At 46.5% G+C, this 18,420-nt stretch overlaps 1 protein-coding gene across 1 annotated transcript; it reads left to right on the top strand.

Moving 5' to 3' along the window:
- The first annotated feature begins 11,976 nt into the window (after nt 1-11,976).
- LOC141147418 (taste receptor type 2 member 40-like) lies at nt 11,977-12,882 on the top strand. The gene has a single exon (XM_073634653.1). The coding sequence runs from the start codon at nt 11,977-11,979 to the stop codon at nt 12,880-12,882; it is 906 nt and encodes a 301-aa protein (XP_073490754.1).
- The last annotated feature ends 5,538 nt before the right edge of the window (nt 12,883-18,420 follow it).

Here is an 18,420-nt window from a genome sequence, read left to right as displayed (position 1 = left end):
CTAATAAATGAGATTGAGCCCCGCTATTAGTCCTGTAACAAGACAAAAAACCACAGTAAGTCCTCATCCAGTCCCGAATCTCTGGTTATGGTAAGAGCCTGTAGGTTCTAAACACACAGAGGCAGCGGGTGCTAAGATGATGTCCAGCAATCTGCTAAGGTATATATCATTATTGAACAACTCATAGGGGAAAAAAAGTGATATTCACTGCTTGCTCTGCTTGGTTTCAAAGGTGAATGGCACAGAAATAGTCACTACTAGGACATAGCTTTAACGGACATGAGCTCCAACATATCTGGCAGCATAATAGACCTCCGATCCGGCCAGTACTAGACCACTGTGTCCCAGAGCGGGATGGCTTTCAGAGTGGATGTTTTGGGTGGGACTATAAGGGGAAACCATAGCTCCCAACTGATTTCGAGGGACTGTCCCTGATTTGGAGCAATGTCCCTCTTTCCCCATCATTTGTCCCTCATTTTGGAATGATCCTCATAGTTGTATATAAAATACACTTTTTATCTTTCAAAAAGTGTTTGCCAGCGCTGAACCCTTCCTTCAAATTCTAAATGGCTGCATTTTGTAAATTTTTAAAGCCAATATAAAGGAATAATAGTGGTAAAAAAACTCTTGTGGATTAAATTAATCTTTTTTTGGGTTTATTTTCCTTTAAGGGGGTGTGGGGGGGGGCGTGTCCTATGCCTGCATACGTTTGGTAGTAGATGTCCCTCATGAACCATATGAAAATGTTGGGAGGTAAGGGAAAGGGGGCAGCCATAGCCCGAGAATTTCAGGTGCTTTATCAGCACAAGATAGAGAATATAAAGTGATTCATAAAAACTGCATAAGGGCTGCATAAAAATGAGGAAATAAGACAAGGGAAATAACGTGACAGAAGCAAACACAATGTAATAGTCCTGCCTACAGCATCACCCACTGTCATTATAATGCCCTGTACACACGTTAGGGCATTCTGACAACAAAATCCATGGATTTTTTCAGACGGATATGGCTCAAACTTGTCTTGCATACACACGGTCACACAAATGTTGTTAGGAATTCCGTACATCAAGAACACGGTGACGTACAAGACATACGACGAGCCGAGAAAAATGAAGTTCAATAGCCAGTGCGGCTCTTCTGCTTGATTCTGAGCATGCGTGGAACTTGGTGCATTGGAATTGTGTACACACGATCAGAATTTCCAGTAACGGATTTTGTTGTCGGAAAATTTGAGATCCAGATCTCAAATTTTGTGTGACGGAAATTCCGATGGAAAATGTCCGATGGAGCCTAACACAGAATTTCCGACAACAAGCTCCCATCGAACATTTTCCGTCGGAAAATCCGACCGTGTGTACGGGGCATAAGAAGTCATGTCCACTGGCTCCAAGTTATAGGCATGAAGAAGAAGCCGATAAATGCTCCGAAACACATGCCACCGCTTTGACATCACTTCTAGCACTTGCGTTCCATCTAGCTCGGGTCCCCTTCACATCCACGCCCTGCGTTCCACGCTGGTCCCAGCAGCTCAGCTGTCCCCTCTGGTGATTCCTCCTATGGCCTCCCTCTGCTGATCGGTTGGGATCTCTTCCACTCTGCTGCATAATGGACTGCCTCTGGGACCACCTGACACTGGACCTCCCATTCCATCTTATTTACCAAGATGAGCTTTGTTTTATCACATTTCTAGTAAATGGGCAATTATAGTCTTGTTTTTCTGCACTTAGAGGCACCTTTTGTTTGTTTTTTCTTTTCTAGAGAAACTTGCCTAGCCTCCCATTGCACTAACCATTGGGAATCTTTTCAGAAAACCTTTCACAGGTTGTACCTCACACTCTACAAACAATCTAAAATGTACCCTGGCAGTTCATCCAGCTGTTGCCCACATCATGTAGTTTTGCAAGTCCTTATGTACTTTCTGGAAACACATTTTTGTACTGATCTCCTCAATCTCCGGAGTGACTTCTACTCCAAGCTCCGCACTAACCTTACTCCATTAGACATAGAAAAATACCCTCCTAGATCAAGAGGTGCTATCATTCACTTACTTTTTGCAGCCAAATGAAACATAACCAGATTGTGGAAAACCTCCAATACCCCCTCCATTACTGGCCCAATTGCAGACTTAAACACTCAATTGGATATGGAGAAAATGCTTGCTAGAAAAGCCCTGCAGATGAGACAGTTTTTAACTAAGTGGTCACAATGGCTAATGCAACAAAAAATGTACTGTGCAAGTGTGAATAAGAACTTGTTGTTTTCTGTGAAAGTACCGTAGTGCTGGCGCTCAGTACCCTGTCTTAACCTATGCTCTCCTTCCCCTCCCCCATTCCCTCCTCTCTCCCCTCTCCCATTGCCTCCTCCTTCCCTTCTCCCATTCCCTCCATCTTCCCCTTCCCCATTCATTCCTCCCTCTCCCATTCCCTCCATCTTCCCCTTCCCCATTCCCTCCTCCCTCCCCTCTCCCATTCCCTCCTCCCTCCCCTCTCCCATTCCCTCCATCTCCCCTTCCCCATTCCCAACTCCCTCCCCTCTCCCATTCTCTCCTCCCTTCTCGTCTCCTATCCCCTCCATCTTTCCCTTCCCCATTCACTCCTCCCTCCCCTATTCACTCCTCCCTCCCCTCTCCCATTCCCTCCTGCTTCCCCTCTCCCACTCCCTCCTCCTCCCTCCCCTTTCCCATTCCCTTCTCCCTCCCATTTCTCTCATTCCATCCTCCCTCCCCTCTCCCATTCTCTCCTCCTTCCCCTCCTCCATTCTCTCCTCCTTCCCCTCCTCCATTCCCATTCTCCCACCCCCCTCCAATTCCCGCCTCCCTCCCCTCTCCCATTCCCTCCTGCTCCCCCTCCCCCATTACCTCCTCCCACCCCTCTTTCATTCCCATCCTCCCACCCCTCTCCCATTCCCTCCTCCTTCCTCTCCCCCATTCTCTCCTCCTTCCCCTTGCCCATTTCCTCCTCCTTCCCCTTGCTCATTCCCTCCTCCCTCCCCTCTCCCATTCCCTCCTGCTCCCCCTCCCCCATTACCTCCTCCCACCCCTCTCTCATTCCCATCATCCCACCCCTCTCCCATTCCCCCTTCTTCCCTTACTCATTCCCTCCTCCTTCCCCTCTTCCATTCCCTCCTTCCTACCCTCTCCCATTCCCCCCTCCTTCCCCTCCCCCATTCTCTCCTCCTTCCACTCTCCCATTCTCTCCTTCTTCCACTCTCCCATTCCCTCCTCCCACCTCTCTCTCATTCCCATCCTCCCACCCCTCTCCCATTCCCTCCTCCTTCCACTCCCCATTTCCCCTCCTTCCCTTACTCATTCCCTCCTCCTTCCCCTCTTCCATTCCCTCCTCCCTACCCTCTCCCATTCCCTCCTCCTTCCCCTCCCCCATTCTCTCCTCCTTCCACTCTCCCATTCCCTCCTCCCTCCCCTCTCCCATTCCCTCCTGCTTCCCCTCCCCCATTACCTCCTCCCACCCCTCTCTCATTCCCATCTTCCCACCCCTCTCCCATTCCCTCCTCCTTCCACTCCCCCATTCTCTCCTCCTTCCCCTCTCCCATTCCCTCCTCTCTCCCCTCTCCCATTCTCTTCTCCTTCCCCTCTCATATTCCCTTCTCCTTCCCCTCTCTCATTCCCTCCTCCTTCCCCTTCCCCATTCCCTCCTCATCCCCCTCTCCCATTCCCTCCTCCCTCTCCTCTCCCATTCCCTCCTCCCTCTCCTCTCCTATTCTCTCCTCCCTCTCCTCTCCCATTCCCTCCTCCCTCCCTTCTCTCATTCCCATCCTCCCTCCCCTCTCCCATTCCCTCCTCTCTCCCCTCTCCCATTCTCTCCTTCTTCCCCTCTCATATTCCCTTCACCTTCCCCTCTCTCATTCCCTCCTCCTTCCCCTCCCCCATTCCCTCCTTATCCTCCTCTCCCATTCTCTCCTCCCTCCCCTCTCCCATTCCCTCCTCCCTCCCTTCTCTCATTCCCATCCTCCCACCCCTCTCCCATTCCCTCCTCCTTCCCCTCTCCTATTCCCTCTTCCTTCCCTCTCAAAAATCCGTCCTCCCTCCCCTCTCCCATTCCCTCCACCCTCCCCTCTCTCATTCCCTCCTCCCTCCCCTCTCTCATTCCCTCCTCCCTCCCCTCTCCCATTTCCTCCTCCTTCCCCTCTCACATTCCCTGCTCCCTCATCTCTCCCATTCCCTCCCCCTTCCCCTCCCCATTCTATCCTCCCTCCCCTCCTTGATCCCTCCCCTCTCCCATCCCCTCCTCCTTCCCCTCCCCATACCTCATCTTCTTCCCCTCTCTCATTGCCAAATCCTTCCACTCTCCCATCCCTCCTCTCACCCCTCTCCCATTCCCTCCTCTCTCCCCTCTCCCATGCCCTCCTCCTTCCCCTCCCCCATTCCCTCCTCCTTCCTCTCTCCCATTCCCTCCTCCTTCCCCTCTCCCATTTTCTCCTCCCTCCTAGGGATGGACCGAATGGATCCCTGTTCAGTTTGGACCAGAACGTCCGAACTCCGCGAAAGTTCAGACCCAAATAACAAACCCCATTAAAGTCAATGGGACCCGAACATCAAACATCAAAAGTGCCCATTTTGAAGGCTTAAATGCAAGTAATTAGGCATATAATGGTTGTAGGGGTCCAGGTCCTGCCCTGGGGGACATGGATCAATAAAAAAAGTTTGTGAAAAACGTCAATTTAAATGAGCAGTGATTTTTTTATTTTTAAAGTGAAACCTAAAAATTAGGTTGGTGGCGCCTTCCCACCATAACCCTATAGAGATAATCTTGATGAAAGCAAGAATTTGCCTTGCTGTAAAAATTGCAATGATATGCACCTGTCATATAGGTGCTGAAAAATTGGTCTTGGGTGTCGGTGGTGCCTTCCCACCGTAACCCTATAGAGGTACTCTTGATGAAAGCAAGAATTTGCCTTGCTGTAAAAAATTGCAATGATATGCACCTGTCAGACAGGTGCAGAAAAATTGGTCTTTGGGTGTTAATTGTGCCCATGAAACCTACACCAAAAACATTCTTCCAGATGAAATGATTGAACACCCTCAAAGCTAGGCAGCCTCAAAGTCCTGCAGAGATTCCACATCTCAAAAAGACATCGGCATCAGGGGCTTCATAGCTGGTAATCCAGGACTGATTCATTTTTATAAAAGTCAAACGGTCCACAGAGTCTGTGGACAGATGGATGCAGGGCGGCCCAACAACTCAATAATATACTGGGCAAGTTCTGGCCAGTGGTCTATTCTCATGACCCAGTAAGCCAATGGATCGTCAGCTGGAAAGCTCTCCATTTCTGTTTTGGCCCCGAGGTAATCGTTCACCATGTGATGCAGATGCTGTTGGGATGTGGAAGCTGACAGCCCTGGGCGGCGAGGACTAAAAAAATTCTGAAATGCCTCACTTAGGCAGATGCCTTCTCCAATGCTCCTTTCTTGACTAATGAAAGACTCAAAATGACTTAACGCCACACTGTAACCTACTAGAGTCAGAAAAACATTCAATAAAATCCTCTTTAATTTGTCCTCAAGAGATTTTATCCTCTGCACACACTGTGGGGACGGGATGAGTTCAGAGACCTTCCCCTTATAACGATGGTCAGGGAGGGTTGCCAACCAGTAATCATCCTTCTCCTTTATGCCACATATTCTTGGGTCCTTTCGCAGGCTTTGAAGCATGTGGTTGCCCATGTACCTCAAATTTGCAGAGGCCTGAGAAGCAGACTCCTCGGGGTCACTCAGGATGACAGTATCTGGAACTTCCTCCTCCCTGCCACGTACTACTGCCAAGGGTCCTGGGGTTGGAAAGCCATCGCTTACAGATTGACGCATGTCTTCCTCTTCTTCAAAGCCTATGAAAGTGCCAGAATCCTCCTCCTCATCCTCCTCCCCCTCTCCTCCTGTGTGTTCTGTGACATAAAGTGGGCCTTGAGAGGAAAGGAAGTCCTCCTCTTCCCCCTGTTGCTCTGCCTCCAGTGCTCTGTCCATAATGCCACGCAGAGTCTGCTCCAGCAGGAACACAACAGGGATTGTGTCACTGATGCATGCACTGTCACTGCTCACCATCCTTGTGGCCTCCTCAAATGGTGACAATACAGTGCATGTATCCTTAATGATCAGCCATTAGCGTGGGGAAAAAAGCTGAGGCGGCCTGAGCCTGTCGTTGTGCCATACTGACACAAGTACTCGTTGACGGCCCTCTGCTGCATGTATAGCCACTGCAGCATTCCAAAAGTTGAGTTCCACCTGGTGGGCATGTCACAAATCAGGCGGTTTATGGGCGGGTGGAATTCCCGCTGAATTTCAGCCAGCCGAGCACTGGCAGTGTATGACCGCCTGAAATGGCTACAGACTCTTCTGGCCTGCTTTAGTACATCTTGCAACCCTGGGTAAGTACTTAGGAAATGCTGCACCACCAAATTGAGGACATGTGCCAGGCATGGCACATGTGTCAACTTTCCCTGTCTAGGGGCGAACAGGAAGTTTGAGCCATTATCGGACACCACCATTCCTGGCTCCAGCTGGAGTGGTGTGAACAACCTCTGGGCCTGTCCTTGCAGAGCTGCAAGAATCTCTGCTTCGGTGTGGTTCCTGTCCCCTAAACACACCAGCTGAAGCACTGCATGGCACTTTTTATCCTGACTCTGGGAAAAGCCCTTTGAACACATAGGGGGTACCTGATGTTCATAGGACAATTCTGCAAAGGAGGGCATGGAGGTGGCAGAGGAGGAGGATGAGGGGGTAGAGCTCACAGGTCTGGCATCATCACCACCAACTGTATTGAGACGGGGGGGGCATAACAAGCTGCAGCACTGAGCCCTGTCCTGCATCCTTTCACTTTGCAAGCAGCGTTACCCAGTGTGCTGTGAATGAAATATATTGTCCCTGCCCATGCTTGCTGGACTACGTGTCAGCAGTAAGGTGGATTTTATGGCTGACTGCCTTGCCTAATGATGCCAGAACATTCCCTTCCACGTGATGGTAGAGAGATGGGACAGCCTTACATGAAAAGTAGTATCAACTGGGAACCTGCCATTGTGGTACAGCACATTGTGCAAATTCACGGAAGGGGGCAGAATCCACCAGGCTGAAAGGCAGAAGTTGGACAGCCAACAGCTTTGAAAAGCTTGCATTCAGGCGCTGGACATGTGGGTGGCAGGGACTGTATTTTTTTTTCCGCTGGAAGATGGAGCAGAGAAATTTGCCAGCTACAGTCTAAAGCTGGTGGTGTGCTGCTGGTAGATGAGCTGCTACGACCTTGGACACCCTGTGCTATACCATCATCCCTGTCAGTGGAGGCTGCTGAAAGGTAATGACTCGGTATTGCAGGGGCAGACTAAAGTGGGTAAGGAGGAGGAGGGACAGATTTGTGCCCCTTTTTGTGGCTTTTAGGTGCTCTTGGCAACGGGCTGAGTGGTTGGACATTAAATGCCTTGTTAGGCATGTGGTTCCCAAATGGTTGGTGTTTTTGCCATGTTTGATGTGCCTGTGACACAGTTTGCAGATAGCAAGAGTACGATCTGCTGCAGATGTGCTAAAAAAAGGCCCAGACAGCTGAGCTGTGGGGACTGGGCCGGGAGATAACAGCTGCAGAATGTGTTGGAATAGAGTGGCTGCTCTCTACTCTTTCTTGATGCCGACCTCCTTGGGGTTGTGCCGCCTTACCTTCAATTTCCTCCTCTGCTCTATCTGGCACCAAAGTCGCATCAGTGACCTCATCATCATCATCATCTCCATCTCCTCCATCTTCATCATTACCACTGGAGACAACTTGGCAATACATTGCGGCTTGGGGAACATGAATGCCAATTTGTCTACCAGTGTTCCTCCCTCTCTCTGGGCTCATGTTCCTGTCATCCTCAACCTCAGAATCAGCATCTGAATCCAGTAATGGCTGGGCATCATCAAGGAGCAAGTGGCTGACGCTGTGGTCAAATAACTCAGCTGACTCCTCAATGGCTGATGTTAGGGCTATGGCAGGAATAGATTTGGACAAGGAGGCAAGTTTATCCACTCTGGCAACTGCAGGGGACTACACACTTGTCTCTGCTTGTGTGACAGAGGATGAGGAGGATGAGGAAGGTTTAGTAAGCCAGTCCACCACCTCCTCTGCATGCTGTGGCTGGATAGCATGGGCAAACTCACTAAACAGAGGAAATGATGCCCTACCTGAGGACTGACCACCAAGTCCACCTTTGCCTGTGGACACATTTGTTGCTGGCCCCCTTACAGTGCCAAGGGAACGGTGCTTATAAAGGAGAAGTTGAAATCTGTATGTAGATGCACTTTAATCAATGTAAAGAGGTGTTTGGTGCCCTTTAATTTGAGTACTCACACTACACAGACACACTCTACGGATACAATATAATATACTGCTATATAATGCGCCAAACATACAGTGACGCACAGAACTATATGGCGGTAAACTGGCAGTAACGCACACAGAAGTAAATGGAGTTAAACTTGCAGTAACACACAAAACTATATGGCGTTAAACTTGTAGTAACGCACACAGAACTATATGGCATTAAACTGGCAGTAACACATGCAAAACTAAATGGCGTTAAACTAACAGTAATGCACGCAATACGATATGGCATTAAACTGGCAGTAATGCACGCAAAACTATATGGTGTTAAACTGGCAGTAACGCACGCAAAACTATATGGCGTTAAACTGGCAGTAATGCACACAATACAATATGGCATTAAACTGGCAGTAATGCACGCAAAACTATATGGCGTTAAACTGGCAGTAACACAAGCAAAACTATATGGTGTTAAACTGGCAGTAATGCACAAAACTATATGGTGTTAAACTTGTAGTAATGCACACAAAACTATATGGCGTTAAACTGGCAGTAACGCACAAAACTATATGGCTTTAAACTTGTAGTAACGTACACAGAACTATATGGCGTTAAACTGGCAGTAACGCATGCAAAACGATATGGCATTAAACTGGCAGTAACGCACGCAAAACAACATGGCGTTAAACTGGCAGTAACGCGCGTAAAACTATATGACATTAAACTGGCAGTAACGCACGCAAAACTATATGGCGTTAAACTGTCAGTACCGCACGCAAAGTTATATGGCGTTAAATTGGCAGTAACACACGCAATACGATATGGCGTTAAGCTGGCAGTAACGCAATCAAATAGACGGTGTTCAATCGTCACTACGCTGAAGCTATCTGAACTGTCCCTACTCTAGCTATACACTAATGTCAAGATTACTGACACGTTCTCACTACACTACACTGAAACTATCTGAGCTGTGCCTACTCTAGCTGCACACTATGAAAAGTTGAATGATGGTCCTCCTCACTACACTCACACTATCCCTAGACTGACACTAAACTAATATTCTACACTGACAATTGAAGCAAAATAGCACAGTATAGAACACTAACTAACTAATAGCACTGAACAGAGCCCTGTTCTATCTCTCTCCACGCTGAAATCACACTGAAAATGGCTGCCATTGAAAGAATACTTTTATACTGTGGGGCGGGAATAAGCCATGATTGGATAAAATCATGATGACAGTGTCCAATCATGACTCTGACAGTGCTCTGTGTCCTGATTGGCTGAAGCTTTCACTGCTTCAGCCAATCACGGCTTGCAATGCACTGTTCAGTGCCGCAATGCCTTGTGGTCGGTTCGGGGGGCAGAACATAGGGTCAAACGACCCGTTTGTTCGGCTATTAGCCGAACGTCCGAACAAAGAAAGTTTGACCCAAACATATGATCAGGCCGAACCATTCGCCCATCCCTACTCCCTCCCCTCTCCCATTTCCTCCTCCCTCCCCGCTCCCATTCCCTCCTCCTTCCCCTCCCCCATTAGCTCCTCCTTCCCTTTCCCCATTCCCTCCTCCTTCCCCTCTCCTATTGCCTCCTCTTTTCCCTCTCCCATTGCCTCCTCCTTCCTCTTTCCCATTCCCTCCTTCGCCCCCTCTCCCATTCCCTCCTCTTTCCCCTCTCCCATTCGCTCCTTTTCCCCCTCTCCCATTCCCTCCTCTTTCCCCTCTCCCATTCCATTCTCCCCCCTCTGGCATTTCCTCCTCCCTCCCTTCTCCCATTCCCATCCTCCCTCCCTTCTTACTGTGACAGACTCACCCGGGACAGAGGCTATTGAAGGGGACTGAACACAAGCCTCTTGCCAACAGATTGTGGGCCCTGGATTTTAAGGGAATAATAATCTGCAAGGTGAATTAGAAATCCAGTCTGATCTGTACTAATCAGACTCAATCGTGTATATATGTATATATTGTATGTTGTCTCGTCCTGTTATGGACTCTTTGCTGTGGTCATTTGGGATGTGTGTCCCTGTAGAGGGAGGGGGGATTCCTCCAGCAGTCCCCCTGCTGATAAGACTGATTCATACTGTTGGGACACATCCTGTGAGGAGATGCTGGTGTCATCAACTCCACCTGTCTGTCTGTTGCCTGTTAGAATGTGTATTGTAAATAAGTCTAGTATGGGATCTAAGAGTCATTAGATCCCCATTGTTGTTTGTGTTAATTAACTCTGCTATTGTGTAAAGAAGAGTTCGGTGTTGATTTTTGATAATGTTGATTGTGTTTTCTGAGCTACAAGACGGCCAGTCTGGCCTAAAGGTCATGACTGAGTCATCTAGGCTGTCTAAAGTGATTAGTTAATTAGCCCATGTTAATTAGGTTTCTGGTCACAGGTGTATGTTCAGAGTAATATGAGCAGGAGGTATGCACCTCCTCTTTTACTGTATAAAAGAGCCTGTATTCCCTTCAATAAAAGAGATTCCTGTTTGAACTTACATACAGCCTGCCTGGTGTTTGTTCTGAGCTATCATAACTGGATTTGATTGGCACATAGCTGTAGTTCGAATCCCTGAGCATTGGATGACCAAACCATCAGATGTTGCGATCTGCAATCTGATTCTATAGCAGCAGAGGAGTGTCGGGAGAGTGGAACCAAGCGAGCAAGGGGCTCGTTACACTTGAATTCCCTCCTCCCTCCCCTCTCACATTTCCTTCTCCTTCCTCTCCCCATTTCCCCCTCCCTCCCCTCCCCTATTCCCTCCTCCCTCCCCTCTCCCATTCCCCCCCCTCCCCCATTCCCTCCTCCCTCCTCTCTCTCATTCCCTCCTCCTTCCCCTCTCCCATCCCACTCCTCCCTCCCCATGAGTGTATATAATAATCATAGTACTGAGTGTATATAATAGTCATAGTACTGAGTGTATATAATAATCATAGTACTGAGTGTATATAATAGTCATAGTACTGAGTGTATATAATAGTCATAGTACTGAGTGTATATAATAATCATAGTACTGAGTGTATATAATAGTCATAGTACTGAGTGTATATAATAATCATAGTACTGAGTGTATATAATAGTCATAGTACTGAGTGTATATAATAGTCATAGTACTGAGTGTATATAATAATCATAGTACTGAGTGTATATAATAATCATAGTACTGAGTGTATATAATAGTCATAGTACTGAGTGTATATAATAGTCATAGTGCTGAGTGTATATAATAATCATAGTGCTGAGTGTATATAATAATCATAGTGCTGAGTGTATATAATAATCATAGTGCTGAGTGTATATAATAATCATAGTGCTGAGTGTATATAATAATCATAGTACTGAGTGTATATAATAATCATAGTACTGAGTGTATATAATAATCATAGTACTGAGTGTATATAATAGTCATAGTACTGAGTGTATATATAGTAGTCAATAAGAGACAAAGAGACGCCATTCCTGAAGTGGTTAAATACATCAGTATAATGGAAAATATTTAAAAATTGCTTACGCGGTTTGTGTTTTGGATATTGGTACTGAAATAAAACTCCTCAAATTTATGCAAAGTCAATCATGAGACGGATCTCTGAAGACTATTTCCATAATTCCAACTCTAAATATATCGTTCTGTCTGCTATCACTGGACGTGTCCCGTCATCTCTGTCCGGAGATCACACCAAACCTCAACATGTTGTCTCTGGAATTATCTATTTTAGTCTTTTCAGTCTTGGGACTCGTCTTGGCAATCCCTTCTAACACTTGTATTGTGATGGGTAACCTGGACATCATCAGAAAGAAAGGGAAGTTGAGTCCCACCGATGTGATCTTTCTGGCTAAGGGGATTGTGAATATTCTCCTCCAGTGTCTGATGAGTCTACAGGGAATGATCTTTGCCTTGTTTCTGGAAACCTTTTATATTAGACAAGTATTTGTATTTTTGAGCACATCAATTTACTTCCTAATCTATTACAACTTCTGGTTGACCTTCTGGCTTTCCGCTCATTACTGTACCAGTATCACCAATCTCAGCTATGGGTTCTTCATCTGGTTAAAGAGAATTATGTCAAATTTCCTGAGTCAACTTCTATTCCTGACAGCACTTGGGATGTTCATTGTGAGAGTCCCCGGCTTTTGGGCTGTCAATGAAGAAAGCTTTATCCAGTCTTCTGTGAACAGTACAAACTCCTCTGTTATCGGGTTAGATAAAGTGTTTTCCTATGTTGTGCTTGCAGACATCCTAGGCATCATTCTGCCATTCTGCCTTAGTCTTCTGTGCCTGGTCCTCACTTTCTCTTTTCTGCTCAGACACGTCTGGAGGGTGAAGAATAACGACTCTGGATCAACACGTCCAAATCTCCAGGTTCACGTCACTGCACTGAGGACAATCTTCTTCTTACTTCTCATTTACACATTCTTCTGCGTATATCAAGTGATTCCTTTTCTTTCAAATTACTCACTGTCAATACTTTTTTGGAATTTACAATTATTATCTCCATCGGTGGAGGCTGCAGTCATCTTCCAGGCCAGCAACAAGCTGAGAAGGATCATTCTGAGAAGATTCTGGACCAGAAGCTGGAGGAACACAGAGACTTAAAATGTGGAGAATGCTTAGCTTGAGAGTCTAAATATATACTATAAACTTTTAGTGTGATAGAGATCAATGTAAAATGTTTCCTAAGTCACAGCATTTTGTTGTGTATGGAGTGTGGAAGGGTTATATCTCCTGTCATATTTTAATAGCTGTCTGTGTTCCTTACTTGGGTCTTTCACCTTCTTGATTTGTCCTGGTTAGAGATGGGCTGCACACTCCCCTGTTCGGTTCACAGCAGAACTCCAGAACAGGGGAAAAGTTTGACCCCGAACCCCAAACTCCATTGAACTCTATGGGAGCAAAACATGAGAAATCAAAAGTCCCCATTTTGAAGGCTTATATGTAAGTAATTGGCCATAAAAAGGGGTATGGGGGTCTGGGAGCTTCCCTGGGGGACATGTATCAATGCAATTTAAAAAAAAAAACAATTGTTTTTAAAGGAGCAGTGATTTTAATAATGCTTAAAGTGAAACAAGAAAAATTAAAAATTCCTTTAAATATAGTGCCTGGGGGGTCTCCTTAGTGTGCCTGCAAAGTGGCGCATCTGTACCATGTATAGATAGAACCTGCTGCAGCAAAACTGGCATGTATAAAGAAAGAAATGAGTCAAATCACATTTAAATTAACTGGCAGTTGCAAATGTGGGTCAGAAATATAAAAAAAAATGGCTTTACCCGCCCAGTCCATACTAGGCCTTATGGGTCTGCTATAGATTTTAAGGGGAACCCCACCCCAAAAATTAATAAAGAAAAGGGTGTGGGGTCCCCCCAAAATCCATACCATACCCTTATCTGAGCACTCAGCCTGGCAAGTCAGGAAAGGGGGGGGTGAGCGAGCACTCCTCCCTCCCTGGACCATACCAGGCCACATGCCCTCAACGTGGGGGAGTGGGTGCTTTGGGGTGCCCCCACCCCAGAGAACCTTGTCCTTATTTTGATGGGACAAGAGCCTCTTCCCCACAACCCTGGGCTGTGGTAGTGGGGGTCTGCAGGCAAGGGGCTTATTGGAATCTGGAAGCCTCCTTTAACAAGATGACCCCTAGTGAATGAGTATGGGGTCCAAGGTCCAAAAATGTCTAAAAAAATACATAAACATGCAACACAATTTTTGACAAGTTCCTTATTTAAAAATCCATGCAGATCCATAAAAAAAAGCTCTGCCCGCCACGACAGCTGACCGCTAAATGGTGGCTCCGCCGGGTGACATTTCCTAAATAAGTAAGGGGTGGGGCTAACTGGTGATGTCACATGCTGGCCCTTCCCCCTTGTGACACCACCAACCGGTGCATCATCAGCGTACCAACCGATGAGTCATCAGCTTACAACTGAATGTAAAAAAAAGAATTGCCGGCAATGAAAATTAAGACAAAAATGGCTTGGGGTCTTCCCCCAATCCATACCAGGCTCTTTGGGATTTTGAGGAGAACCCCCATGTCAAATAAAAAATGGTATAGCCCCCTCCCCCAAATCCATAACAAACCCTTATCTGAGCAAGTGTGCCCCCCCTGTACTATACCAGAATACATACCAGACCACATGCCTTCAACATGACGGGGGTACTTTGGGGCAGGGGGGCTCTGCCACACAAAAAACAGCAGGCAGTTTTTGACAAGTTCTTTATATGAAAAACAAAAATTTTAAAAAGCGCCCCCTGGTTTAGATCGATTGTTAATCATGGAACAAAATGACAGAAAAAAAAATGCTTCATACTGTCTACTTTCCAAGAAGGGGTTTTTTGGGGGTTATTTGTACCGTCCTGGCATTTTAGGGTCTCAAGAAATGAGATAGGCCATCAGTACATCAGGATTTTTAAATATGACTGACTAAACAATATACACTAATCTGGGTGATTTTTACCAAGGAAATGTAGCAGAATACAGTTTGGCCTAAAATTATCAAGAAAGATTGTATATTTGAAGAAAAAAACTCACTCCTCCATGTCTTTATGGACCTTGCTTTGTGCACTGGTGGTCAGTCATGTTGGAACAGGAAGGGGCCGTCCCCAAACTGTTCCCACAAAGTTGGGAGCATGAAATTGTCCAAAATGTCTTGGTATACTGATTTCTTAAGAGTTCCCTTTGGGGGAATCTGCTGTGATGGGGGCTCTATTGGAATGGGGGACCTCTAGTGTAATGAGGGAACTCTGATGTAATGGGGGACTCAGATGGACTAGGGGACCTTTGGTGTAATGGTGGACCTCTGGTGTAATGGGTCACTCTGATGGAATGGGGGACCTTTGATGTAATGGGGGACCTCTGATGTGATGGGGGGCTCATACGGAATGGGGTACCTTTGGTGTAATGGGGGACCTCTGATGTAATGGGGAGCTCAGATGGAATAGGGGACCTTTGGTGTAATGGGGGAACTCTGGTGTAATGGGGGGCTCATATGGAATAGGGGACCTTTGGTGTAATGGGGAACTCTGGTGTAATAGGGACCTCTGATGTGATGGGGGCTCTGATGGAATAAGGGACCTCTGGTGTAATGGGGGACTCTGGTGTGATGGGGGGCTCTGATGGAATGAGAGACCTCTGGTGTAATGGGGTCCTCTGATGTGATGGGTCGCTCTGATAGAACGGGGAAACTTTGGTGTAATGGGGGACCTCTGATGTGATGGGGCCTCTGATGGAATGGGGGACCTCTGGTGTAATGGAGGGACCTCTGGTGTAATGGAGGGACCTCTGGTGTAATGGGGAAGCTCTGATGTGATGGGGGCTCTTATGGAATGGGAGACCTCTGGTGTAATGGGGTCCTCTGATGTGATGGGTCGCTCTGATGGAATGGGGAAACTTTGGTGTAATGGGGGACCTCTGATGTGATGGGGCCTCTGATGGAATGGGGGACCTCTGGAGTAATGGAGGGACCTCTGGTGTAATGGGGAAGCTCTGATGTGATGGGGGTCTCTGGTGGAATGGGGGTACCTCTGATGTGAAGGGGCTTCTGATGTGAAGATAATTTCATCAAGGTGGATGTGTGCATTGTCCAAGGCTCAGGTCTCCTATTGATAAGCAGTGATGAGCCAAACTACCCCATGTTTGTTTCGGCAGGGGTTCTGCAAACTTTAAAAATATTCAGATGTGAAATCTAAGCCTCATTGAAATCAATGGGAGCTAAAATTGTCAAATTCTTTTTTTAAAAAATCAAATTTTCTGGGTTAATATGTAAGGATCTGTCACAAAAAAGCCATGGGGGGGGAGTGGGTGGACATTTCCCTGGAGAATATGTACAGTGCCTTGCAAAAGTATTCACCCCCTTGGCATTTTTCATGTTTTGTTGCCTCACAACCTGGAATTAACATGGATTGTTTGAGGATTTGCATCATTTAATTTACAGAACACAGCTCCAAGTGGCTTTGGATAAGTCTCTATGAGCTTGCCACATCTCACCACTGGGATTTTTGCCCATTCCTCCTTGCAAAACTGCTCCAGCTCCTTCAAGCTGAATGGTTTGCGCTTGTGAACAGCAATCTTTAAGTCTGACCACAGATTTTCTATTGGATTGAGGTCTGGGCTTTAACTAGGTCATTCCAACACATTTCCATTTTCCCCCTTAAACCACTCAAGTGTTGCTTTAGCAGTGTGTTTGGGGTCATTGTCCTGCTGGAAGGTGAACCTCCGTCCTAGCTTCAAATCATACAGAGTGCTACAGGTTTTGCTCAAGAATATCCCTGTATTTAGCACCACCCATCTTTCCCTCAACTCTGACCAGTTTCCCAGTCCTGACTGCTGAAAAACATCCCCACAGCATGATGCTGCCACCACCATGTTTCACAGTGGGGATGGTGTTCTTTGGGTGATGTGATGTGTTGGGTTTGCGCCAGACATAGCGTTCATCAGACCAGAGCACCTTCCTCTATACATTTAGGGAGTCTCCCACATGCCTTTTCACAAACTCAAAACGTGCCATTTTGTTTTTTGCTGAAAGTAATGTCTTTCTTCTGGCCACTCTGCCATAAAGCCCAACTCTATGGAGCATATGGCTTATTGTGGTCCTATGTACAGATACTCCAGTCTCTGCTGTGGAGCTCTGCAGCTCCTCCAGGGTTACCTTAGGTCTCTGTGCTCCTCTCTGATTAATGCCCTCCTTGCCCGGTCCGTGAGTTTTGGTGTGCGGCCGTCTCTTGGCAGGTTTGCTGTTGTGCCATGTTCTTTCCATTTGGTTATGATAGATTTGATGGGGCTCCTAGGGATCATCAAAGATTTGGATATTTTTTTATACCCTAACCCTGACTTGTACTTCTCCACAACATTGTCCCTTACTTGTTTGGAGAGTTCCTTGGTCTTCATGGCAGTGTTTGGTTAGTGGTGCCTCTTGCTTAGGTGTTGCAGCCTCTGGGGCCTTTCACAAAGGTGTGTCTATGTAATGACAGGTCATGTGACACTTAGATTGCACACAGGTGGACATCATTTCACTAATTATGGGACTTCTGAAGGTAATTGGTGGCACCAGAGCTTTTTATGGGCTTCATAACAAAGGGGGTGAATACATACACACATGACAATTATCAGTTTTTTATTTCTGAAAAAAGTTTTATGTATATATTTTTCTCATTTCACTTCACCAACTTAGACCATTGTGTTCTGATCATCACATATAATTCAGATTAAAAAAAAAAAACATTGAACTAAGGCCGTAATGTAACAAAATAGGTAAAAAGCCAAGGGGGTGAATACTTTTGCAAGGCACTGTACCAATGCCAACATATTTTTTTTTCAAATGCATACAGCCTGGAGCAGTGATTTTTTAGATTCAATAAATCTTTATTAGGTGCAATGTATTCAGAACAGAAAGAGAAGACAAACCACAGTACACTGTGACTGTGATGCACATTGAGCTGTACCTGATAAAAAGGATGTAGTGTATATACTCGAGTATAGGCCGACCCAAATATAAGCCGAGGCACCTAATTTTACCACAAAAAACTGGGAAAACATATTGGCTCGAGTATAAGCCTAGGGTGGGAAATGCTACCAGTGCCCATGAAATCCGGCCTACCAGTGCCCATCATGTACAGCCTATCAGTGCCCATCATGTACAGCCTACCAGTGCCCATCATGTACAGCCTACCAGTGCCCATCATGTACGGCCTATCAGTGCCCATCATGTACAGCCTATCAGTGCCCATCATGTATAGTAGTTTTACAGCTACAAGACAAGGCTTCCTCGGGTGGAGCCGAGTGGCCATGTGATCTCGCCGGCTGACGTCAGAGGGAGATCAGGTCCCCTCCCGCAGAAGCAATCCATCGGAGCTGGAAAGCGGCCGCGAGTTACATGACCGACCTGAAGACAGCTCAAAATCGGTATTTACACGGCTCATTTTTAAAAATGCTTTACACAGTGTGCTATGCCAGGCTCTAATAGAGGGTCTGGCATAGACTTAGGCAAATGGGTTCAAAAACCCTTTAAGAGGATTCAAGCAATAAAAAAAAAATAATAGAAAAATTTAAGAACCTTCATATACAGGGCCCTAAACCCCACAGTTCTACAGGAAGTCAAAAACCCTTGTAAAGCAAATGTCCAATTCACTCCAACTGGGAAAAAT

Source organism: Aquarana catesbeiana, linkage group LG06 (genome assembly GCF_042186555.1).
Source record: "Aquarana catesbeiana isolate 2022-GZ linkage group LG06, ASM4218655v1, whole genome shotgun sequence".
Lineage (NCBI taxonomy): Eukaryota > Metazoa > Chordata > Amphibia > Anura > Ranidae > Aquarana > Aquarana catesbeiana.
Note: the sequence above shows the minus strand (reverse complement) of the source record. Positions and strands in the feature narration are given on the sequence as shown.